This window comes from Capra hircus, chromosome 8 (genome assembly GCF_001704415.2).
Source record: "Capra hircus breed San Clemente chromosome 8, ASM170441v1, whole genome shotgun sequence".
NCBI lineage: Eukaryota > Metazoa > Chordata > Mammalia > Artiodactyla > Bovidae > Capra > Capra hircus.
The window spans coordinates 74128778-74155153 of NC_030815.1; the positions used below are offsets into that span (position 1 = coordinate 74128778).

Genomic DNA, 26376 nt, shown 5'->3' on the forward strand with positions numbered 1-26376 from the left:
GTGTTGTTTCTCTGTTTATTCTTCTTGAGGTTTGTTGAGATTTTAAAAATCTGATATTTATACATTTTGCTGCTAAGTAGCTTCAGCCATATCTGACTCTTTGCGACCCTACAGACTGTAGCCCACCAGGCTCTTCTGTTCATGGGATTCTTCAGGCAAGAATACTGGAGTGGGTTGCCATTTCCTTCTCCAATTTATACATTTTATTAAATTTTAAATATGCTAGCCATTATTTCTTAAAATAATTTTTTGCTCCCTCATCTCCCTTGTATTCTCCTCTCTTCAAATTTTACATATGCTGAAACATTTTTTTTCTTACTCCTCAGATCACTGCTACCCTCCTCATTTCTTAAGTACTTTTCACTCTGTAATTAGATTTAATAATCTCTGTGGTTTTGTCTTCAAGCTTTCTTTTGGCTAAACCAGCCACTAATCCCATCCAGTGTATATGTGCAATTTTTTCAAATATTATATTTTTTATTCTAGAACTTCCAGCGGATCTTTTTCTATATATCTTCCATTACTTTCTTGTTTTCTATTACTTCCTTATACATATGAAGCAGATTTTGGTGGCTATTTTAAAATCTTTGTCTAATAATTCCATCAAAGTTTTCCTTTCTATATTTGCCTCCATAGAGTTTTCTCCTGATCATCTGCAATATTTTCCTTCTTATTTGTATGCCTTGTAGATTTTTACTAGATACCAGATATTTTTAATTTTACATTATTGGGCTCAGTTTGGACTTTGTTCTGGCATGCCAATAATTTACTTGAAACAAGTGTGATTTTTTTCAAAGCTTGCTTTTAAGTTTTGTAAGAGTGGATTCAAGTTAACCTCTTGTCTGTGAGAAGGTGCTGAGCAGGAGAAAAGAATTAAGTCCAAGGACAGAGTAAATGGAGAAGAATAGGACTCAAGAGCCAAGGAGAGAGCACAGAGGAATAAGATAGATCAAGGGCTAAAGACCTAAGACCAGCACAGCAGAGGGACTGCATTCCTGCAAAAGCCACCACGGTGGGGTGGGAGGGAGTTAGTGCTTATATGTAAAACTGAGTTCTGGGCTTAGATAATCATAAGCAGGTTTGTCACTTACACTCAGAAGTTGAGTGTGGTGTGGACATACTCTTGGTGTAAATCTATCATCCTTGTCTCCACCCGCTCAAAGGAAGAGTTGTGTCTGCTCCATGTATTAATCAAAATTCTTGCCAAACAATTACAAAATGACATCTCTGATCCCTCCTGTTATCCTATTCTAAATGAATCTAAATTATAGTGCCACTAGTGGGAAGAAAAAAGATTTATTTACAGAGTTATATAAGACAATGGGAAGGGCAGGGTGGCAAGGTGCCCTGGGACCCTGTTCACATACAGGCTGTCCCCACCCCCTCTGTTTGCGGGGAGAGAAGTAGGGAGACCCCTTTCCCAGATGTGGTTCCATGTTCTGGATCATGAAATGATCCTCTCTGCTTTCCACTAACAAACTTTATTTCCTCACTTGCTCAGTATCTGTGGCACCCCACTCCAGTACTCTTGCCTGGAAAATCCCATGGATGGAGGAGCCTGGTGGGCTGCAGTCCATAGGGTCGCAAAAAGTCAGACACGACTGAGCGACTTCACTTTCACTTTTCACTTTCATGCATTGGAGAAGGAAATGGCAACCCACTCCAATACTCTTGCCTGGAGAATCCCAGGGACAGGGGAGCCTGGTGGGCTGCCGTCTATGGGGTCGCACAGAGTCCGACACGACTGAAGTGACTTAGCAGCAGCAGCAGCAGCAGCAGCATCTCATACCCTTCACGTGAGGCAGACTTCCTCCTTCCTTCATTCACTCAGTTGTGTCCTGCCCTTTCAATTCCTTGCACTGTAGCCCACCAGACTCCTCTGTCCATGCAATTCTCCAGGCAAGAATACTGAAGTGGGTAGCCATTCTCTTCTCCAGGGGATCTTCCCAATCCAGGGATCGAACCCAGGTCTCCTGCATTGCAGGAGGATTCTTTATCATTTGAGCCACCAGGGAAGCCCTCTTTCTTCTTGAAGACCACATTAGAATGTCAATCCATGCAAAGGAATATTAATTTTATCAATTCAGTACAACTCAATACAACAGCCCAGGAGAGGCGAGGGGAGTGGCAGGTTAAAATGAAGAAGAAAAATCAAACAGTGCCAAAGAATGGCATGTCTCAACCATCCTAACCCAGCACTTCAGATGCCCTAATGGTCAAATTAAGAAATAAGGGGTCATCTGGCCCCTGATGGGGGGAAACCAAACTCAAGAACATTCTATAAATTACACAAAGGACAAATTCAGGAAATAAAGAACTGGAGACTTGGAGGAAATGTTTCATTGTTGGTCATGATGATCAAAAGATAATGGTTAACACACGCACACACAGTCACACCTCATCCCCCCCGTCACAGGGCCCCCCACTTGCTGCTGGCGTCTCCGGCCACGCCCTGCAGCCCTCGTTCCACCCAGGACTCTGCCCTTTGCTGGGAATTCTACCGCCTGTTGTTAACTTCCTTCAAGGCGGTGCCCAGATGCTCACTGTGAAGAAAAGCCTAAGATTTGACCTGGGCTGGGTTGCAATGTCCACGAGTCCTTCTCCATCTTTCTTTCCCCACGTCTCTCCTTCACTCCCCTCTCCCACCCCATCGTTGTTCCCCTGAAACAAATAGGATGGCTTCACTGGTCAATTCTTTACATGTACAAACACCAAAAGCAGAGGAAACGCCCCTGGCCACCCCCCTCCCCCCAAACCCCAGTGCTGGGAGAGCAGCCAGCGATGGGCCAGGCTGCCTCCGGAACTGCGGAGCTGCTGGAGCTGTCTGGCCATTCTGGAAACTTCTTTGCCTCTGGGCTTTACCTCGAGGCCTCTTCCTTCAGCTCCTTGTTTTTCCGCACCTCCTCCGCGTGCTTGTCCTGGGAGGGAAGGGAGAGAAAAGGTCGGGTCACACCGACTACTCTGGGATAAAGAGAGACCGAGGGGCTGGAGGGTTGAAGCAAACAGTGTGGTCACCACTGGCCACCACAGGAAGAGACACGCAGGGTCTGCAAAGGCATCTTGAGAAGGGGCCAGATGAGGCAGGTGAGCCTGGCAGGAGACAGGTGAGCGAGCTTGCTGGTGCCTCTGGCCCCAGGATGCTCATTACCTGGGAACAACTTCCCTGGGGGACCCACCTGGCAGGGACCATCAGCCTCTGCCACCCTCACCTGGCCATCTGGGGGCTGATCACAAGGCTTGACCTAATGCCGGGAGTAGCTCAGGAGAACTCTCTGCAGGTGGCCCCTACACACAGGCAACTGGACTGCCCTTGTGTTTCCGGTCCACCTCTTTAGTGAAGGTTGTCTTAAGCCCCTGGATGAAAGACGAGGGCTTGTAAAGCATAAATCAAATAAAGGATTTTGGAAAATGTCCAGTTCCACAAAGTGTGATAGAGAATCTTCTTTTGTTTCTTGAAAGTGAGTGTTAGTCATTCAGTGGTATCCAGCTCTTTGTTTCCCTGCCAGGCTCCTCTGTCCATGAATTCTCAGGCAGGGATACTGGAGTGGGTTGCCATTCCCTTCTCCAGGGGACCTTCCCAACCCAGGGACTGAACCCTGGGCTCCTGCATTGCAGGCAGATTCTTTACTGTCTGAACCATCAGGGAAGCTCCCTTTGTTTCTGAGCATCATCAAACCAAACAATGGGCTCTGACTTCAAAGGCCCATCAGCTGTGTGACCTTGACCAACTCACTTCATTGATCAGGCTCAGGGAGGGCTACAGACATCACGGTGGCTCAGTGGTAAAGAATCCACCTGCAATGCAGGAGACCTGGTTTCAGTCCCTGGGTCGGGAAGATCCCCCTGGAGGAAGAAATGGCTACCAGTATTCTTGCCTGGAAAATTCCACAGACAGAGGAGCCTGGCAGGCTAATGTCTGTGGGGTCGCAAAGAATCAGACGTGACTTAGCCACTAAACAACAAATGGAAAGGAAGCTCTTTTACCTCTAGAATTCTGTGATTTGGGGGTTCACCTCTAGGGCTTTTCATGGTCTACTTTCCATCCCTGATCATGGTGAAGACATCTGGGTCCTCCTTGTGGGCAGGGAGCATGCCTTTTCCTCTTTGTATTAGTATCTCCCAGTTCCTCAACTTGCACCATGCACATAATAGATGCTTAGTAAAGTGTGTCTCTGCCAGAGCCTTCTATCCATTCACATCCAGGTATGAATCAGCCTGGGGGAGACCCACTGAGGCAGCCCAAGATCCCAGGAGGTACCTTAGACTACAGATATGTCCCTGGAGAGACCCTAGAACTTTCCATGGCCCTGGAGAAAGCATGGGGAATGGTACATCTAGGGCAGTGGTTCTCAACCTTGCCACATATCAGCATGATCTTGGAAGCTTATTAAACTGAGGCCCTACATGGACACAGGGGAGGGTGGAGTGGAGGGCAGGATGAACTGGGAGAGTAGCATTGACTTATGTGCACTACCATGTGTAAAATGGCTAGTAAGAAGCTGCTGTTTGACACAGGGAGCTCAGCTCAGTGCCCTGTGATGACCCAGAGGAGTGAGATGGAGGGGCGCTGGGAGGAAGACTCAAGAGGGACAGGTTGTATGTGTTCGTATAGCTGATTCATTTTGCTATACAGCAGAAATTAATTCAACATTGTAAAGCAATTATACTCTAATAAAAAATTTTAATATGAAAAAAAAAACCCACTGAGATCCTCAGGCACCATCCCTAGAGAGCCAAGATTGGTGGGTCTGAGGTTAGGGTCCAAGTACCTATAGTTTTCAGCTTTACCCCAGATAAGTCTGGTGCTGACACTTGGTGACTCACACAAGTACTGATGCAGAGGCACTGTTATAGGTGCCTAGCAGAGCAGACACCACACAGCTATCTCATCCTACCTCCTGTCTTCACCGGTGGGCAAAGGCGAAGGGGGTCAAGAACCCAGAGGAGTGAGGCCCACCCACACATCTGCTCTAACATCGTGCTCCTTTGAGGCTTATCTCACCCCCACAGCTCTTCCTCCAGACCTTGGACTTTCCCAGCCTCTCTCTCTCTATTCCCTGTATCTGCTCACTGGACGGATCCCTAGGTTCCTGGACTCCCTTTCCCTGGCCTCCAACTGACTCCTTATCTGACAAAAGGCTGGCAGGATGCTTGTGGCCTGGTCTTCCTGAAACAAGCCACCTAGACTCATAGTCAAAGAACTCAGTTCTGTTCCCAGCTCCATTGCTTAGTGGCTATGTGATGCTGGGCAAGTCATTGGACCTTCTTCTGACATGGATTCTTACTGGTAAAATAAGGATAATGCCCGTCCTGCTCATCGCATTGTGAGGATAGGGTATGATAAAATAAAAGTGTTTTGCAGTCTTTCAAATTGTATATCATGGCTTTATCCTCAGTATTTGTCTCAGGTTTAGCCGGAGTGCCCAGGCCACATCCTGTCCCAATCCCTGATTTCTTTTTCCTGCAAGAGTTTGTTCCTACCCATCTCTCAATAACTGAGGAAGCCTGAAATCAGACCCAGAACACTTCCCTCCCATCTGATACTTATGGAGGGCTCGTTGCCCCCTGAAGAATGGAGAAAGAGAGTGGATGGGGGTTGCCACATGCTGGCCAGCTGCAGGGCCTACACAACATCCAGATCCCCTGTGAAGAAACCAGATCTTTCTAGTAGCTGTGCCAAGGGCCTGAGACTCTAGGTAGATGGGCAGGAAGGAGCGGAGACCACGCTGCTCACCATGGGATGAGGCCACCGATCGGGTCCCGGGAGTCACCGCGCGGCAGGCGGCGCCTGGAAATAAAACACAGAGCTGGAGCTCTCCCAGGAGCCGCAGGAGAAACTGGGGCAGCCTCGGGACTCAGGAAATGAGGCCAGCGTGTTCTCAGCAGTATGGGCTGTGCTTCTGCTGACACGCGGGACCAACCCCCATCTCTCACGTTTCTCTTTTCAGGTGACATCGTTAGGTTTATTGACAAAAGGCAGAATATTGGAGAGACCGGTGACTCACTCAGTCCACATCAAGAGGTCTGGAGAGGATCATGTTTCCTGCTCAGTGGGCAGCTCAGCTGGTTATGCCCGTGGCCTCAAGCCAAGAGCTCAAGTCAGCATCTTTCATTAAATCAAATCAGGGCATTTAAGGATGAAGCCAGGAATGTACAAAAGCATTCGACAGGCTTTCTCTGGAAGATAAGTGGTCTAATCTCCCTCGGACAATGAGAAATTTCAACTGTGTAGCTGGACAATTCATCCCCCCAAGGAATTCATGGTTTTTGGTTCGTTGGTTCATGGTTCTTGGCTCAGTTTATGGTTCTTGCCTGCCATCTCCCAAGTAATTCCTTGGAACTCTCTAAGGATCTAACCTAACAGAAATGTGGCCACTCCTGCCTGAGGCTACTTGCTCCCTGAAATGATAGGCATGTCCACTGTACTTGCCATGGAAGGAAGAGCAAGTCCAGGAGTCTCCTCTCCAATCCAAGGCCTCTTACCTTCTCTTGCAGCCGTTCCAACATGGCAGCAAGGTGGGCCTCCCGGTTCTCCTTATTGGATTCCATCTTCTGGGCCAGTTTTTCCTTTGCCATCTTGATGAAGTTGTTGTTTTCCTCGATGGCTTTTTGGATCACCTCCCGCTCGTGTTCTCTCTTCTCTGCCAGGTGCTTCAGGAGCTCTGCTTCCTGGTACTGTGGGAGCATGAAGTGAAAAGGAGGCCCTTGCAGGTGAGCAAGCCAGGGTGTGATTTTATCATCATAACTTAAGAGCTGCAAACCCAGAGTGCACACCTCCCTGAGCCTGGGCCCCTGGCCTGCTGGCAGGAAGCAAAGATGCTTCTTGGGTTCTCCTACTGGGCTCTCAGTCCTCTTTTTCTCATTGCCATCATTCATCCATCTATCCATCCATTCGTTCGTTCACAAAAAAGTGATCAATACAGTGTAACAGGCATTATTCTGGCAACTTGGGAAAGAAAAACAAAGTCTAGTAGAGACAAATCATATATAAATAACTCTAACCCAGGCTAGCGTGTGACATATGCCTTGAGAGGCAGAAATGAAGTGCTATAGGCATTCAATGGTGATCATCATTTTCAGCTTCAAAGACGAAGGAACGCTTACACAGAAACGGCACTGGAGTTGAACCATAAGAATCCACAGAAAGTAAGGAAGGCACACCAAGGGGTGAAAGTATCGGGTTGGCCAAAAAATTCTTTGGGGTTTGTCATAAGCGCTAACCAAAAACCCAAACCAGCTTTTTGACCAACCCAATATACCATGCCATGACCTTCTTCCCTCTCCCCCAGTTAAGGACCCCTTTCCTTAATTCTCCAGCCTTTCCTTAAATCCTTAGTGTTGACCCCAGTCACTATAGGTCACCTCTTGGAGGCATGTAATATAGCAGCTTCTTCCCCTAAGCAAGTTCCTAAACACCTGGGGCTTTTACATCTTTGTTTCTCTCCATAGTGTCTCATTCCCTTCCTGGTATCTGGAGGTGCTGCCTTCGTATCTAGAGGTTGGTGGTGACTCAACTCCAGCTCACAACCTGTCTTCTTCAACTTCCTCCCCATCATGCCCTGACAGGGAATATAAGGAGAGCCACTTACCTTCCTCCGCTCCTCAGCTGCTTCCAGTTTCTTCTGGATTTCTTCCAGCGATGGGTCTCGCCGTCTGGGAAGGGAGGCATTGAACTCAGGCACCCCATCAAAGGAGGGTGGCTTCAGGATGACTTCAAAGGACTGACCGGAGGTGCATTTATTCAGCTCAATGACTTCCATGTCGGAAATGACGCACCAGTTCAGGTCCACTGTGTCTGCTGCAGAGAACAGAAAAGGGGCTGCTCACCCCTCCTTGAAGACCATACGAGCCCCCCTATAGCATGCACTCATATGAGGGAGGGCCAGGGTCCCCAAGGCTGACCAAAGGCCAGGGTTCTGGGTCTGTCCTGAACATAGCACCCAAGCTCGCTGGGCTCTGATGGGTCTGGAGTGGGCAGCCACTGGAGGGTCTCTGGCTCTAAGAGCAGGAGCCCCAGGACAGGGGATTTCTAATCATGGCTATAGCAACTGCCTTTGTTTTGCTTCTGCCACAAGGGTTCCCCTCTTAGCTGGGCTCTTGCTCAAACTGGCTTGCCTGGGAAATTCCATGGACAGAGGAGCCTGATGGACTACAGCCGTGGGGTCTCAAAGAGTTGGGCCCAACTAACACTTTCACTTTCAAATTGGTGCCCGTGGAAGCATTCACCACCCACCGCCCATCGACTCCTCACCCCGCTACAGATCTGACGCTCGGCCTGAGGACCTCTCCCCCCTCCCCCTCCTACCCTGCTCTCTTCTTTCTCTCCAGTCAGCACTGTCTCTCCGCTGGCTCTCATCTTTTCTCCTACACTGTCTCCCACACCAGCCTAAACAGAGAAAGCAATCTCAGGTGACCCGAGCATTCCCATCTCTCATTTCCAGACCAAACCCATACCTTCCTTTTAAGCCCCAGGAAATTAAGAGGTGACCTGGCTTCCCCAACCACCAACCCCCCTCAATCAGGACATGGCCAATCAATGTTCCTTGTCCGTATCCTGGGACCTGTCACAGGGCTCGGGCAACACGGCCATCCCAGAAACTCCTTGGGTGGCCAAAGCACAGAAGTCCCTTCCCACCTCTGGACTCGCTCAGAGCATTCTTAACCCTTCACTAAAGAGACAATGGGCCAGGGTGTTTGGTGATTGACACATGACTGTCCCTCTTCTACGCTAGGTGTCCCTGAGGGCAGACTGTCTGCCTACTTGGCCTCTACATCTTCCACCACATTTGTTTGTCACACAGGTGAACAAAAGCTGAGATCAAGGGCACTCTGAGAGGGTCTGACTCAGACCCTCAGCTGCTGTCTGGTCTCCCGGGCTGCAGCCTCACCCCCACCATCACGTTGCACATAGACCCCCCAGAATCAGCTGCGGTGACTTTACTGGCTCTGGGAAAGAAACTGTGACGTAGGGTGGAACCTCGGGAAACTAGGGTGGGTATGCTGGGCTCCAGGAGACAAGCTACAGGAAGCCTCAGTCCCTAGTCCCCCAACGGTGGCCCTCATGTACCTTCATATTTATAGGATGACTTATTCAGGGGATCGGCCAGGAAGCAGGAGCAGAACAAGGACACCAGCGGGAGCTCCTTCATCTTCTCCTTGTAGGCTGTGGAAACACAGACAGGTGAAGAGGGCGAACCCCTTCCTAGACTCAGAAACAGACCCCGGGGCTCACCAGGCTCCACAGAGGCACCCAAACCACCCAGACCCTTGCACGGTGACACAGCCCTTTCCGCCCTGAGCAGCTCTCTTTAGAATCCCTGTGTATGATTTGGACCCACTTCTGCCCACCTATGAGAACCTGAGCCTGCCAGAGCTCCCAGAGGACCCTATCCTCTCGCTAGTGCATCATCTCCCTTTGTGATACTGAATGCAAAAAATGCCCTCAGGTATGGACCCCGATGGCTTCCCAGGTCTCAGTGATAAAGAATGCAGGAGACTTGCAGGAGATGCAGGTCTGACCCCTGGGTCAGGGAAAATCCCCCGGAGAAGAAAATGACAACCTGCTTCAGTATTCTTGCCTGGGAAATCCCATGGACAGAGGAGCCTGGAGGGCTACAGTCCTTGGGGGTCGAAAAGAGTCAGACATGGCTGAGCGACTAAACAGCAACAACATGGACCCCAAGCACCAGTGCCCTCAGGCCAGCGTGCACCCTGGACCTCTGTCTATTTCCCCCACGTGCCCAGGATATTCCATTCCTTTCACTCTAGGATAGAGGCAACACGCTCTCCATTCTCAAGGTACTTGGCAGTTCTATGAGGGCAAAGAAGGCCACCACCGTTCCTGTGATCCTGTCCTTCCCTGGCTGACAAGGTTAGGCTGTGAGCCTTCCCTGGTCATCCCAATGCAGTGGTCAAAGCCAAAAGGGCTGGTGTCCCTCCATGAGGGCTGGACACATACCCCCACCCCTATCTGGTCACTCTGTGTCTGGAGAGGTTTGGAAACCAGGAGATCATGTTTAGAGCTGATGTTTTTTTCCCACACCACTCAGCTTAGAGGACCTTAGTTCCCCAACAAGGGCTCGAACCTGGGCCCTCAGAAGTGGAAGCACGGAGTCCTAACCACTGGACCACCAGGGAAGTCCCTAGAGCTGATATGTTGAGTCCAGTCCAACCCAACTCCTCCAGGCCCTGGTGTGTGCTCCTGTCAGTCCCTTCCCCACCCCCACTGCCGCAACTCACCCCTCATTTCCTTTTACAAATTGAAAGCAGGATTAACTGCAAAAATATTACATAGCCATTGTAGAAAACAAAAAACACACTCAGATGAGTAAAAGGAAGACAAGCTCAGCTAGGATCCCACCCACCACCTAGAGATAATCTCTTTAACCCTTAGGTGCATTTCCTGTCAGCCTTGTATCTTCTCTGTGCACAAGTAAGTACAAACACGTGCTTACAGAAATATCCTGTGTTGTGGTGCCCATAACATAAGTGGGTTTTTGTACTTACCAGCAAGGGTCATGTTTTCCGGAATATGAGAGCTGAGTCCTAGTGAAAGTCAAGGTAAGTCTGCTGCCAGCTCAGGACACTGTCACAAATCCAAAAAATAAGAGCATTTTAGCTGACAGGTTATTCACATGAGGAAGGTCTTTATACAACCAGGGAGGAAATTTCAGGATCATCTGTCCCCCACCTCCAGGCTGAATTTCCCTTCCCCAAACACCAAGCCACCTCTTCCACATCACCCCAGTCAAGTTCAGTTTCCAAGCACAATAAGAGTTTCATCATTGACTTCCCAGTCTCAAGACCCCTCGAGCCTCAAACACGGGTTTCCCCAAACTGAATATATCAGCAGATGTTCATCTGTCTCCTTGTGCAGCTCAGTGGCCTGGTCCAAGGCAAAGGTTGAGGTGAGAGACCAACCCTAAGTCAGAATCACCTGGGACATATTCACAAAATAACTCTGTGCCCTGAATTTCTCTTACTCTCACCCTGGACCTTCCTGTCCAGACCATATGACAGTGGACAGAGGCTATCAAAATACCTCTGCAGTGTGGTACATGTATACAGTGGAATATCAACTGTAAAAAGGAATGAAAGTGGGTCATTTGTAAAGACATTGATGGACCTAGAGTCTGTCATACAGAGTGAAGTGAGTCAGAAAGATTCATCTGGTACAGATGGATCTAATGAAGGGCAGAAATAGAGATACAGATGGAGGGAACGGACATGTATGTAGCGAATGGACATTTGGACACAGGTAGGGAGAGGTGGGGTGGGATGAACTGGGAGATTAGAATTGACATATATACACTAACCATGTGCAAAATAGATAGAGAGTGGGAACCTACTGTATAATGTAGGGAGTTCAGCCTGGTGCTCTGTGATGACCTAGAGGGGTGGGATGGGGGTGGGCATGGGCGGGGGGAGGTCCAAGAGGTAGGGGATATATGTATACATACAGTTGATTCACTTTGTTGCACAGCAGAAATCAACACAACATTGTAAAGCAAATATATTACAGTTTTTAAAAAAGAATATTAAGAGTATAGTTATTCTATGATGTCATAATAAAATGAAATACATTTCTTTTAGAAAACCTAAAGAAAAATCCAACAAATTAACCTCTTCGGTTGCCCCCTCACCTTCTTTTGCTCATTTCCAGAACCACTGTCCTAAGCACTGCTCGACCCCCTTTAAGACAATCCTAGACTATGAAAAGAAACAAATATTGAATATTAATGTGATCATCATGTGATTCATGCAGAGATGGAAATCAGCATTGGGGATTACTGCAGGACCACAGAGACAGGGCTTTAGACTCTGCATGAGGTCCAAGGAGATAGAAAGGACCCCTGGTGTTAGCAGCACCAGTACTGAGTCTTAAATGATGAGTCAAAATTAAGCAGAACCTTTTTCTGGGAGAATAGCATACACCAGAGTCAGGGTGAGGGAGACTTCCCTGGTGGCCCAGTGGTTAAGACTTCTGCTATCCCAGTGCAAAGGGCCCGGGTTCTATCTCTGCTTAGGGAATTAGATCCCACATGATGCAACTGAAGATCTTGCATGCTGCAGCTGGTATCCAGCAGAGCCAAACAAATGAACACTTTTTTTTTTTTCAATAAAAGAGAGTCGGGGTGAGAAAGCTATGGGGGTACCAAGCTGATTGATGCTGGACCAGAAAGTGTGAAGGAGGAGGTGAAACAAGAGAGGCAGGAAGGAAAGAGACTGGAGCGTGTCTGGAGGACAGATAGAAGGCAATAGGATACTGAAACCTTCTATCTGGTGGAGTGAGGGACAACCAGCAGTGAGCCACCATCATGGGCACCACTCAATCCTTGGTTGCTGTGATGGTTCATTCTTGTGTCAACTTGACTGGGCTAAGAGAGACGGCCAGATGGCTGGTAAACAACATCTTTGGGTGTGTCTGTGAGGGTGTCTCTGGAAGAGGTGAGCATTTGAGTCAAGAGACTGTGCAAAGAAGATGGGCATCACCCAATTTGAGTGGGCATCACCCAATTCGTTGAGGGCCAGAGTAGAACACAACGGTGGAGAAAGGGAGGATTTTCTTGGCTTGAGCTAGGACATCCATCTTCTCCTGCCCTCAGGCATGAGAGCTCCTGGTTCTTTGGCCTTTAGACTTGGACTAGGATTACTCAGGATTTTCCTTATGGCACTAGTGGTAAAGAACCCACCTGCCAGTGTGGGAGACATAAGAGATGTGAGTTTGATCCCTGGGTCGGGAAGATCCCTGGAGGAGGGCACAGCAATCCACTCCAGTATTCTTGCCTGGAGAATCCCATGGACAGAGTAGCCTGGTGGACTATAGTCCGTGGGGTCGCAAAGAGTCAGAAATGACTGACGCGACTAAGCACTCATCCACACAGGATTATACCACCGGCCTTCCCAGGCCTCCAACTTGCAGACAGCTGATAGCTAGACCTTTCAGCCTCCATAACTGCATGAGTCAATCCTTCATGATACATCTCTTTCTATATGTAGCCTACTGGTCTGTCTCTCTGGAGAACCCTGACAAACCCAGTCATCCTCAGTGGTCACTGTGCCAGCAGAAGGTGACATGAGCTCACTGCCTGCCACCCCAGGAGGGAAAGGGACTCTGAAACCAACTTAGAACCCCTTTCCTTGCTTACTGGGGTGTTTTCCTTCTGTGATCAGAATCAGTACTGACTGGAGATGGGCAGGGGAGTGGATGGGAACAAGAGGCTCCACCCAGGCTTTAAGGCTGGACCAGTGTGGGGTCAGACACAGGCTTCATCCCTCTTGTAGCAGTCACTAGTCACATCACACATCTAACCTTGTTCTCCCCATCTTAATTCTGCACAGAGTTGTCCAAATAAAATGAGAAAAGCATCCAGCAAAAGGGAGCATTTCATAAATATTTGTTTCCTTTCCTCAGCCTTTTACATCAAGCTCACTACCAGGTATCGCACACCTACAGGCAAGGACTGTCATCCCCGTCTGCACACGAGGAAATAGAGGCTCAGAGGGTTTGTGCGAGTTGCTCAGAGTCGCTCAGCTAGAAAGTGAAAAGTGCAGAGATTTGAAACCAGGTCAACCAGACTCGAAGGGCTCTGTTCCCCTCAGGGCCTCTGTGTTCTCCTTGTGCTTTGGAGCCAGAGGTCCCCGCTAGGGCCCCTCCCGATGCAACACAATGGGGCTTTGTCCTCGGAGTCAAGTTGATCCTGGCAGCACCAGTGAGTCCCCAAGCAGAGATGCAGGCAGAATGCCCAGAAACAACCACTCTGGTCATGAGCTCTGTTGCACACCATCTCCCACTCATGACCAGGCTGCTTGATGGGGCGACTGGGAGAGGGAGTGAGACCTTGCCAGGAGAGGGCACAGCCTCAGACCTCAACCTGGGTAATGGATCAGAAGTGAGGGTGGTCCGCTGGTTAAGACTCTGAGCTTCCACTGTAGGGGGCAAGGCAGGGCAGGTTCCATCTCTGGTGAAGATCCCTCATGCCACGGGGCAAGGACAAAACAAAAAATTCAATAGAAAAATAAGTAAATACTTGTTTTTAAAAGTGGGGGTCCAAATAGGAAAGAGGGGGCAGAGTAAGTACAACACCCTGAGGAAGAAGGAGACCAAGCTGGGCTTTTTTTGTGAACATGGCTACCTAGAATCAGGGACCACGTCCCTTGGCTTGAGCTGAGAATGATAATTAAGACCCTATACTCCTGCAGCATGTGACTGATTACAGTCCTGGTTGCCTACATTATCCCAGTCGATCTTTGCAGGAGGCTGGGCTGGGCTGATAAGACAGGCATTGTCAACTTCACTTTTAGGTGAAGAACTTGGGTCTCAGAGATGTTAGGATTCTTAGCTAAGGGTACACAGCAAGTTGGTGTAGAGCTGGTCCAAGTCTTCTGACTAATAAGCTCATCTCTTATAGCCAGTGGAAGGACTGAATGCTAACTACTGTTTCCTCCATGGTCCTGGGGACTCGGGGGAAGGCAGTCTAACCTCAGGATATGATTTAATAAAGTCTATGTACTAGGTACTCTCTATACATCAATGAAAGATATTATGTGAGGAGTTTTAATTGCAGGAGAAATCAAGTACAGGTCAGATAGGCAGAGAAGGAAGACAGGGCAGGGAAGAGGAGACTCCTAAAGATGGGCAGAGGGGACTTCCCCAGCAGTCCAGTGGTTAAGATTCTGTGCTTTCAATGCAGGGGGCAAGGGTTCATTCGATCCTTGGTAGGGGAACTAAGATCCCACAGGCCATGCAGTGTGAATAAAACAAAAGAATTTTTTTAAAAAGATGAGCAGAGGTATTCATGGCCATGAGATCTGCAGTTGCAAGCTCTCAGTTTCACAGGGTTGAAATCTGCATCGTTAAATGTGTATTTATAGAGCATCTACTATGTGACAAGTGCTTTCACTTTAATTTTCATCATAACCTTGTGATGCAGGACTTACTACCCCTGTCTTAAAGAGGCGTGAATTGCAGCTCAGAGAGGCTAAATGACATTACCAAGGTCATTCAGTGTAGTGCTTTGAGTGGTGTCCTCGAGCCTAAACTGTCCACATCCTAACCCTTGCACTTTGGGAATATGACTTCTTTGCACATTTAAGTAAGTTGAATCTCAAGATGAGATCATTCTGTCTGTACAAGTGGTACAAGTGCCCTTATAAGAAACATGCAGGGGAGAGATGCACAGAGAGGACCTTGGGAAGGTGGAGACGGGCTGGAGTGATGCCGCCACAAGCCAAGCAAGGCCTGAAGCACTGCAAGTGGAAGAGGCAGGGGAACCCTCCTCTGAGTCTCTGGACAGAGTAAGACCCTGTTAACATCTTCATTTCTGAACTTCTGGACACCAGAACTGCACGAGGATGAATTTTTGTTGTGTTCAGCCGCTAAGTTTGCGATCATTTGTTGCAGTAGCCCAAGCAATCTAATATACTTGATAAGCAACAAGGCCAGGATTCATTCAGATCCATGATTCATTCGTTCATTGTATCTCAGCTACCAGTGTTTTCACATGGTCTGATTTGGTTCTCAGGATAATCTCTGGTACTTCCCTGGTGATCCAGTGGTTAAGACTCTGGGTTCCCACTGGAGGCGTCATGGGTTTGATCCCTACTCGGGGAACTAAGATCCCAAATGTCTTGGAGCTCAATCGAAAAAAAAAAAAAAGATGATCTGTGTATGTGTACCTGAGGTGCATGGTAACCTTATAAATCCTCAGGCCAATAGTCACATCACTTCTACGGCACTCAAGACTCAAAAGAATGTTCTAAGAAATGATATAATGGTGGGGGCAGGGTGGGGAGGGAAGATTCTTCTGGAAGGGCTCAACAATGCAAAGTGGTCCTGAGTCCCTGGGTAGTGGTGGCCACAGCAGCGAGCCTGACTGCATCCCTAATTAACCTATGGCATCAATGTGGGTGATGGGCCAGCCCCACTCCCTCCCCAGCACTCAGCCTTGCTGCCTGAGGACTCCAGGTTTCTTGTGGATGACACCCAGATTGGACACTCACAGCTAGAAAGATCTAGTTATGCTAACCCCTGACCTTCAAGCCCTTCGAAGCAGCTCTCCATCCTCTGTTCTCCCATCTTAAACACCAACAGCCCAGGGCATTCTCCTGGGTGCATCCCATGAACCCAAGGGCCCACAGACCAGCCTTAGTTTAGAGACCTGGGCCCTGCATGCTTGCCTCAGTGCTGTGGAATATGTCAAACAGCTTGACAGTGTGGGTCGGGGTGTCAAGTCACAGCAGAATACCTGCAATGGAGTGGGGCAACCAGGCCTATCCAGGGACTACCAGAGAAGGGCAATATGGGTATTATTGCCAAGGTCAGGGAAGACAGAATGCTAGGAATTCAGGGAGGCAGGTGAAGTTTAAAAGACCATAGAGGCCAGAGTAGGGGGTAAGGCTAAGAGGTCAGGCCCATCAGTGGGACGGAGATTCTATCCAAGACACCAGATATCAGAACATCATCTGGCAAAAACCCTTGCTGAGGCACAGCTCTGGCCCTCCCAGAGTCTCCTTGCATGTTTTCTATTAAGGCAGAGGCAAATTCCAGGCCTTGGGTTGCCCCTAAGGAAGACCAGGAAACTGACCATATCCAGCAATAGAAGCTCAAAGGGGCCTGCAACAGAATGGGAACATGTCTCAATCACTCAGCCGATAGCCACAGAACCAGAGCCAGAGTTCAGGACCACAGCCTCCCAGTCGCCCCCACCTCCCCCATCCCATGCCCTGGTGCTCACTCCCACACATTTCTGATGGGTGCAGACTTGTTGTTGGAGAGGCAGGGCCTCCCTGGGCAGCCCAACCCCTGCACTGTCAGGTACGGTCAAGCTCAGCCAGTGGCGAGAGGACTCGCGCTTCAGGTGGCAAAGGTGAGAGGCTGGTGGGGTCATGACGCAGTGTGGCTTCTGCCGTGCTTCTAGTCTTGCAGTGGCTCTGGAACTTGCCTGTGTGCTGGGTGTGTGGACTGGGTTTACTGGTGAAACAGAGAGGGCCCTCTGGGCTGCATGCAGGATGCACTGGGACCAGTTACTAGACTAGGAATAGGACGATCAGAGACCTCCAGACCAGGGAAAGGTACTTTATCTTCTATTCAGTAGGAAGCCACTGGCATCTTTTGAATACAAACAAAGAGGAAAAATGATGATGCTGAGGATCATTGCAATAATAACAGCTACCACTTCTTGGGCACCTCCTTGGTACCAGAAAACTCATAGGCATTATCTCAATTTTATTTTCTGAGGTCCTTCTATAATGAGAAAATTGGAGCTCAACAGAGTCAGGTCAATTACACTTAAGTCCTACCGGTAGTAAGGGGCAAAGCTGGATTTTTCAGTCTAAAACCCATCTCTCTCTTTAGATTATACTGCTAGTGCAAAAAGAGTCATCTGGGCAGCACCAGCTTGGGGAAAAGATTAGTAGAAGACTAGAAGCTGAGATGAGGCACAAAGGGATGAGGGTCTGCCTAAATGAGCTAACCCCTGGACTGTTTGCATCCCACGCCGCACTGTTTTCCCATTTGCAAACTGGTCCCTACTCTTAGTCCAGCTCCAGCACCTAAGAGTCTGTGTATGGAAAAGCAAGCATTCACACATTTTTGTTGATGGATTGAACCATTAGCACAATTAGTAAAATTAATCAGTTAGCAGTAATCCCACTGAGCTGAGGTCCAGGTCATCAGAAGACACAGAAAGAGGAAATCTTGGTTGAGTGTAGGGCAGCCAACCATGAAGATCTAGAACCAAGACTGTTGACAGAGGAGGGATCTCTTGGTGGGAGGAAAAAATGAAAGTGAAGAGATCAGAGCCTCAGTTCCCCCCAGAACATGAAAATGTCAGGGAAGGAAGAACTGGCCATCACTATCTAAGGCATTCTCAACTAGCGGCAACCTCACTCCTGGGAAATATATGTGACTTTTGGAGGATAGTTTGACTGGAGGTGCTACAGGCATCCCTATGGTACCAGGTAGCCTAAATGTCCTTCGTGGTACACAACGATCACACACAACCAACGACTGTCTCTTCCATAATGCCAATGTGTTCCTCCCTGGGGACTGGGTTTCTAGACGCCACACTTAGTTGGTGGCAGAGATGGAACCAAACCTCTGAATTCCAGAGTCAGTGCTTTCCCCTCTCTCCTCCCACACAACAGGAACATCCCATACGGTGGTGGGGGAGACTTGGGGGGCCCACCAGAGCCACTGATGGTGATAGGGATGCTGAAGGACTCTTACAAGATGAGAAATGGTGACTTATGCCCTCAGGCTTTCTATAAATTAATCAATAGCCAAGAGCCAATAGAGAAGAGCATCCAGCTCTCAGATGCCATGTGGCCATTTACTGGGTGCATGCCTGACCTCCGGAGGCATCTCTGACCATCCATATGACCTGAGAGAACAAGCATTTTATTTGTCACTGCAAGCTCTGCCCAGAAAATGCCATCAAAATGTGTCAAATCCCCTGTAGACTATTTTCCAGAGGAAAAAAGCTAATGTGCATCCAAATGGTTTGGATAGAGTGGTCCCTGGCAAGAGTGTTCAGAGACAGTAAAAGGACTCATAGAATCATGCTGTGGAAGCTCTGAGTTCTGACCCAGTTCCTTTAACCACAAGCAGTAGAGGAAGCTGGCTCTTTTGATTTGTGCCAATTACCAGAATTTTTTAAAGTTCTGTTGAAATTATAACATTAACCTGAAATACAATGCACGAGCTGCCTAAATGTCATGGAATCATATCATGTCCATTCAGTAAACCTGGTTATTTCATGTTGATCCAAAGGCTCTGATTGGCAGTCATGTGTCTCATTTGGGTTTTCTTTAAAAGAAGAGATAAATTATTTTTTCATGATTGTGGTTTTCATTCTTTCCACAATATTTGTTGAATATTTAATTCCATGCCCAAGCCCTCAGCCAGGTCCTAAAATAACCAAAAGGGTTTTCAATAAGGAAAAAAATGAATGGGTCCCCTGGGTGTGAATTTAGAGTCTTGGAAGTTTCTGCTAGCCTTGGGCAAGTCTCTGGCAGTAATAAGGACCATGTTATAAAGGGAGAAAGAGTAGGTATTAGGATATGGGCCAAGAACGGACGGTTGAGACTTGCAGAGAGACACTAGACAAAGCAGAATATAGTCAGTCCTCCAGATTCCTGGGGGAATCTGTTCCAGGAGACCTGTGGATACCAAAATCCCTGGATGCTCAAGGCCTTGGTGTGGTTCAGTGGGCCCTGCCTGTCCATGTATGTGCAACCTGTGATTTTAAGTGATGTGGGGAACTGACGAGTGTCTGATCAGCACCTGCTTAGGTCTGCTTCTGAGGCTCCAAGGGGCAGAAATGGTGGGAGCCCTGGCCAAGAATAACCTCCAGACTGTCCCTAGCAGGCTGAGAAATGCAGCTTCCTTTCCTAGAAACAGTGCTTCTAGGAAATAAGGAGCCATCACCGGCTGGCAAATGCAGAGCTCTGATGGCCTAAGTCTGAGGGGCCCCTGCTTGTTGTCGGCAAGCGAGAGGAGGAAAATGAAGTCTGGAAAACAGACAGCCCCAAATAATCCACAGTGATGGTGCTTTGGGGGCTAGTTTTATTTTCCATTCAATAGATACAAGAGAATCAACATACTAGAATATGAATCAGGCACATGGAGGAGTTGACACATACACACTCATGGTACTAAGTATAAAATAGATAACTAATGAGAGCCTGCTGTATACTCAGGGAACTCTACCCAATGCTCTATGGTAACCTGAATGGGAAGGAAATCCAAAAAAGAGGGGATATATGTATACACGTATAGCTGACTCAGTTTGCTTTACAGCAGAAACTAACAAAACATTGTAAAGCAAATATAATCCAATAAAAAAATTTTTTTTAAGCATAGAAACACACACACACACACACAAGTCAGGGGCATGGGCTTCTGTGAAGCGTTGCTGGATGGAGAACAAGGAACTGGGACCCAGCTCTGTGTCACATCCTGGGGTCAAAGCCTTTGGAAGCATCAGCACATAGAGAAAGTCCCTGTAATCTTACTCCTAGTCACAATAAGAAGGTTTCATAGTGCTTTACAGCTTGCCAGGCACTTTCATGTGTGTGTGTGTGTATTTGTATATATATATTCCTTTTACTGATAATGTTTTAATTACAGACATATTAATACATTTCAGAACATCTATGTGACAGAGAAAAGGAAACGAATCTCTGGCATTTTGCTACTCTTTGCTATTGGTATTTCCTTCTAGTTTCTGTTTATGTCTATTATTTTTACATCGTTATCATCACTTTTATCCTTTCATTCTCTCTAAATTCTATCCAACAGGTACTATTAAACCCACTTAACAGACGATCAATTCAGGAAGGTGACTTGATTTGCCTAAAGTCATATAAGTCGAAAATCATAAAGATGAGATTTATGGGATCCCATAAAGATGGGATTTATCAAAGTCTTCCTATATTAGGTTGGCCAAAGATTCATTCAGATTTTCCCGTAAGATGTTATGGACAGTGCAGAATGAACTTTTTGGTCAGCCCAACATCACAGTTCCATGGTACTTCCTGAGACTCGAGGCCAAGTGTAAATGTAAGGAAGATGAATGATTGCCTGGGGCATGTGTTTGAAGGGCACACAAGAGCTTGCCTGTCCCAACTCTCCCTCCCAGCCACAAGTACCCTAGTCTCAACACTGAGCCCTCTTTTGCGTTAGGCATTGCCTCAAAAAGTCCCTGTTAAAATGCACACACATGACCTACCAAGTGCAATCAATTAAATCATTTTCACTGTCAACAGAGAACAAGCAACAGATTTGGGAACACTTCCAGGAGTCAAGTTCTGTGCCCATAAATGGGAGGAGCCATGGAGATCTTACAGTGCTTCTGGTTCACATCTATGTTCAGATGAGAAGACAGAGGACCCAAGAGGTCCAGTGTTGTTCCCAAGACTGAGTAGGAGGGGCAGAGCCTGCTTTCTGGCCCCACATTTAGCTACATGAGAGGGAGACTCTCCTCTTTTGCAATATTACTCCGGTTTCTTTGTTCTTTCATTCTTCTCCGATGCTTTGTTAAGTTTTACATCTTGATTTTATCTTGAAGTTAAAATCATTTGTGTCTACAGGCAGACCTTGGAGACGTAGCAGGATCCATTGAAGACCACCACAATAAAGCAAATGTTGCAATAAAACAAGTCAGATGAATTTTTTGGTTTCCTGGTAGGTATAAAAGGTATGTTTATCTATACTAGAGTCTACTAAATGTGCAATAGCATTTTGTCTAAAAGATACTTTATTGTTAAAAAATGATGGTTATCCATCATCTGACAACATAGGTTTGCCACAGACCTTCAGTCTGTAAAAACTGCAATATCAGAAGCGCAATAAAATGAGGAATGCATGTAATTTCATTACATGCAGAATAGAACAGTATCTAATGATTTTCTTTAGGAGATAAGAACTTTAGCACACTTTTACTTCCTCTCCCTACAAACCTGACTTTTGTCATAGTGACTTGGATTTTCAGTTCTAGAGTATCATTATTGATTTCTTTCTTACATTATTCATTCAACAAATACTTTTGGAGAAATATTTACTATAAGCACAAGGCAAGGTACTAAGGAGAAATACGATGACGAATTTAATATATATATATATTCCCTGGCCTCCAGATGTTTAACATTTGCATTCACCTTTCTGAGCAATTGATTATACTTAGACAATGACTCTAAATTCTAGCATTTTCTTTCTTGGTGGTCATTATCAATACCCCATCTTTTTTGTACTTGAGTCCTTTAATGTGATAAAACTCTTTGATTATCTAGACTATGCTGGAATAATTCTTTTCCAGGAGGGGTTCATGGAATCCTTGTTGAGTCCTTGCCTATCTGGTTTGGTGGCAGGTGTAGGAAATAGACCTACTGTGGGATCAACAGCCCAGTTGGTTTATGAAGTCAGCAGATAGTTGGTCCACCTGTTCACCCACGCTCAGTCTGAACCATGCTCTCTACCCGGTCTGGATTTCTGGGCCCCCATACCCAAATGACCCACTGGAAAGCTGCACTCTGCCCAACCCCCACCCCGCTGGGTCTATCAACACAGAGTCTGTGCTTAGCTCCTTTCTCAGGATTCACACTCACTACTTTGTTCTCTGAGCTCTCAGGTCACCTGTGCCCTGTTATAAATTAGGCCACCACCCCCATATTCCTGCCCCTTCTGATCTGTTCAGTGTGGCAGAAGCCCACCACCCACCACTAAAAGTAGGACCCTAAAAGAGTGGACATACAACGATCAGTCTGCGATGATAGAAAAAACCAGTGAGTTCTACTGGGGAAGCAGAATCGGTGTGTATCGGGATGAAGGCATGGTGTATTGTGTTGGCCAAAATGTTTATTCGGATTTTTAGCCAGATGTGATGGAAAAATCCACACAAACTTTTTGGCCGACCCAATACCTCTATCTGCGTGTCTCCCTGTCTTTCTCGCGGGACTGAAAATGTACACATCTCAAAAATGCTCTTTTAAATGTCAAGGAAGATTTTTTGGGGGAGGTTCTCACTCTTCCCCCAAAGAAAAGGACAAAAAGTAACCTTTTTCCAAGACTACCACATCTCTAAATACAGCAAATTCTAATTTTAAAAGCAAATTAAGTTATGTATGATGCATGTTTATTTCCCAAGCCGAAAAAGTGGGGAGGTGAGATGGGAAGGGAGAGAGTTTGGTTCCCTACAGGGCATTATAAAAGTTTGGTTCCCTACAGGCCATTACACATGGCATGTTTTAGAATTTTCCTCCAAATTTCTCTTCTCCTCCCTACCCTACCCTCCAAAATGTCTGTCTACTTAGGATTTCAAAATATCTGGGAATTCTTTATCTCTGTATCTCCAAACGATAGTCTCCAGGTAAGCGGGAAATAATATAAAAATATCAAGGGGATCTGGAGAGAAGATCTTAGGAATTCAGGAAAAATGAAACCTTTGTTTCTGATCTTGATTTTTAAAAAAAATATTCAATGATTTTAAACCAAGAACCCCAAAGATCTGAATTTTCCCATTCTATATGGCTGGTTTCATGTAGGCACTTTCTCTCTAGCTCTCTCTTATGCTCCTTCTTTGCCATTGTCTCAGTTTTCTGTTCCAGGACCTTGCTCACTGGATCTCAGCTTATGTCTTTATTGCTCTATTTTAAATCTTGTCAGTAAGCTCACATCTGTCCCACAGGGAAAGTGTGGTTAAAATGACCTAGTTGCACAAGAGAAGACAGCTAAACTCACTTGCCCCTAGAATGTCTATGATTGAGCCACAGTAAAATCTAGCTATGAAGCCAGAAATAAAAGACACTCCCACTGCCCATCAGCATAGTATCTATTCCATAGTCTGCTCAGAGGGGACCATCTTACACCAGACTTTTCTGTCTTTGATGGGTCATTTAGAATTGTCTCTCCCTAAAGAGATATAGTTTTCCACTGAAAACAACACTTGGAGTTTGGGCACTTATTTTGTACCCGGGGCACTAATGAATCAGTGCCTTCCTTCTTCTTGTAGGAAGCTCACAGTCCACAACAGGGATGAACCTTGAAGACACTCTGCTAATAACCAGTCATAAAAAGATAACTACTGTAGGATTCCACTTTGATGGGGGACCTAGAGTACTCAGAGTCACAATAATGAAAGTACAAGGGGAGCTGCCAGGGGTGGGGTGGAATGAATGGGGAGTTATTGTTTAGTGAGGACAGCTTAAGTTTGGGAAAATTAAAAAAGTTCTGGAGATGGTGGTGATGGTTACACAACAACGCAAAAGTATTTCATATCACTGGCTGAACAGTTAAAAATGGCTAAAATGGTAAATTTCATATTATGTGTATTTTACCACAATCAAGAATTTTTTAAAATGTTAAATGAACTTCGTAGTCTAGTAAGAGTTATCTACAGGTTTACCACCTTATAGTTAGAAAAAGTGGTAAGAGGTTATTTAGGCCAGTTTTTCTCAATCCTTTTTCTTACTGGAATCCACAATAAAGAAGCACATTTTATATCATGATCCAATACATATATGCCATGATACTGACATATATATGTACATGTATTTACATATATATACACAAATATGTATATCTATGTATATGTATATCTATGTATACACATACACATATATATAACTGAAATATAAACATAAGTATATTCATATTTACTTATGAATGTTATTAAATATATTTATAAACGTAATAATATATTTATATTTAACATAACTGAGAATATGCAACTAAAAATGGTATAGGAAAATACTACTGTATGGAATGCATTTTTACTTTTTTCCTACTCTGTTTTATCCCATTTTATCTAAAAAAAGAAAATAACAAGTCACAACCCACAAAATTGATTTCAAAATCCACAAACAGGTCTCAATCTGCAGTTTGAAAAACACTGATCCAGACCAATCTCCAAGACAATGCAGAAATCTCCTCTATAGCTACCCTGCTGGGTGGTCATCTGACTTTGGCTTGGATGCCTCCAGTGATGGGGGACTCACTCTCTACTTTGCTCTGTGGCAGATCCTCCAGCAGTTAAGGATTCTTGCCCATTTCAAACCTGTTCCCTGAGCAGCCTGGGTGGAGCCAGGGATCCCACATGGGCTGGGACTTGCTGACAGGTGCTCCAGCCCTATCAATGATAAGTGGGCTTCAGGGAAAATGACAGATCTTCCCAGCGGCAAGATAGGGACATGGGAGAGCCGAGGCAATGCAGGTCTGGCTGGCCCTGAAGGGTGGGGCAGGGTCTCTGGGCGACTCAACCTCCGTGCAGTGGAGCTGCCGATCAGACCTTTCCTCTCTGCTAGCTCCAGCACTAGGATTATCCCCTAGTCTGAAGGATGATCTCATCTCCCTCTGGCACCCTGACTCCTGCCTGTGGGAGAGGCTTCCGCCCTCTTGAGGGAGCCTCAGCCTTGGTGGAGACTAGATTCCCCCACATCCACCCTCAACCTCCCACCCACCCCACAGGTCACTGCTTGCCACCTCTCCCCCACCACTATTCTAGCCTCTGGGGTCCCTTCTCCAGGCATTTGGACAGGTGCTATTGGTATATTTCTATGCTGCCCTAGGGGGTCCTACCCTTTTCAGGACATTGAGACTCCTCCACAACTGACCATGCCTTCCAAGAGGAATAAAACAAAGGCAGCATGCCACGCAGGGACACAGCTGGCCGCTGGCTGTCAAAACCCTGTGTCCCCGGGATGAGGCGGGGACAATGCCTAAACTCCTGGTGAAGGCAGGGGGCTGAGCACTGGGGCTGGGGAGGTGTCGCGCCCTGATTGGGGCCACAGGCAGAGAACAGGGTGTGGCAGGTGTGGGTTCCCACAGATTGCAGCCTCACAGCCATCTGTCCCTGCCGAGGTAGGACCAGGTTGACCTCAGGGGTGGGGCGGGGCAAGAAGAGATGGTGAGCTCATTGTGTTATTAGAACCAAGAGAAAAAAGCAACCCAGTACAGACTGAGGAGAAAGCAAAGGAGGCTGCCAGTGGGCAAGGGAGACAGAATAGCTGTGGCTGAGAAAGGAAATGTAAACCACAGTCTGCTTTCAGTTTGCGAGGGCTCTGTGGGGCCAGAGATGATCAGAGAAAGCCAGACTCTGAATAAAACCCTTCTCCCTCAGCAACAAAACATTTTTATGCAGAAAGAACTCATTGTGGATGGCTGATCCGTAAGAAGCTCTGGCGATTCCCACCCATCCTCTGTCCCCTGAGGTCCAGAATAGAAGAGACTCCTGGAGCCCATCCTCGCCCCTCTGCCAGGCACCATCCTTTACGCTTCACCCCATTGCCCCCAGGATTTGGCAAAGTTGAACTGAGTGAAACCAAAAGGCAACACAATAGATACCAGACTCCTTGCTTCTCCTCTCTACAGCTGCTGTTTTCCTTTTCTTTTGTATGAAAAGCCCCAAATAATTTGCATTCCATTCTACTTACCTGCAGTCCAGTTAGATGCGAGCTGCTGCCTTCTTCACTCCCTCAATTAGTGGTACCCTGGGCTTCTCTCCACATCAGCACCACTGCTCAGCTCTCACCATGACATCACCTCCAAGCTCTGTGATTGGCTAACAGTGGGTTGCTTGGCAATTGGACAGTCTCCTCTGGCTGAACAGGGATTGCCTGAGTGAGTAACTCTTAGCAGACCAGGGAGTAGAAGATGATGTCAGACAAATAGCTTGCCTTCTGCACTGCCTCTGGAGCTGGGGAACCAGAGGGTGAGGTTGGGGAAGAAGAAAGAGAGAAGGAGTGGTACGGGAAGGTGGAGGTGAGGCCCCAGCCTGCGAACTGAGCTGCCCAGCAAAGAAAGAGCACCTGGACAGAGGGGCTGATGAATGGTGTCCAGAATCTTTAGCTTTTTCTGATCTGGGGGTGGGAGAATATAGA

General features: G+C 47.0%; 1 protein-coding gene across 3 annotated transcripts; it reads right to left on the reverse strand.

Annotated features, from left to right (window-relative positions):
- Positions 2326 to 26033, reverse strand: STMN4 (stathmin 4). Of its 3 annotated transcripts, none has more exons than XM_005684035.2 (7): positions 25930 to 26027; positions 10507 to 10585; positions 9068 to 9163; positions 7590 to 7798; positions 6484 to 6675; positions 5735 to 5788; positions 2331 to 2918 (listed from the first exon to the last, which is right to left on the reverse strand). In XM_005684035.2, exons 2-6 carry the CDS (start codon positions 10517 to 10519, stop codon positions 5768 to 5770), a joined length of 531 nt encoding a protein of 176 aa, XP_005684092.1. In that variant the 5' UTR covers positions 10520 to 10585; positions 25930 to 26027; the 3' UTR covers positions 2331 to 2918; positions 5735 to 5767. The 3 variants fall into 3 exon arrangements, with proteins under 3 accessions (XP_005684091.1, XP_005684092.1, XP_005684089.1); XM_005684032.2 differs by lacking the exon at positions 5735 to 5788 and adding an exon at positions 8306 to 8386; XM_005684034.2 differs by lacking the exon at positions 5735 to 5788 and having other exon boundaries at positions 2326 to 2918; positions 25930 to 26033.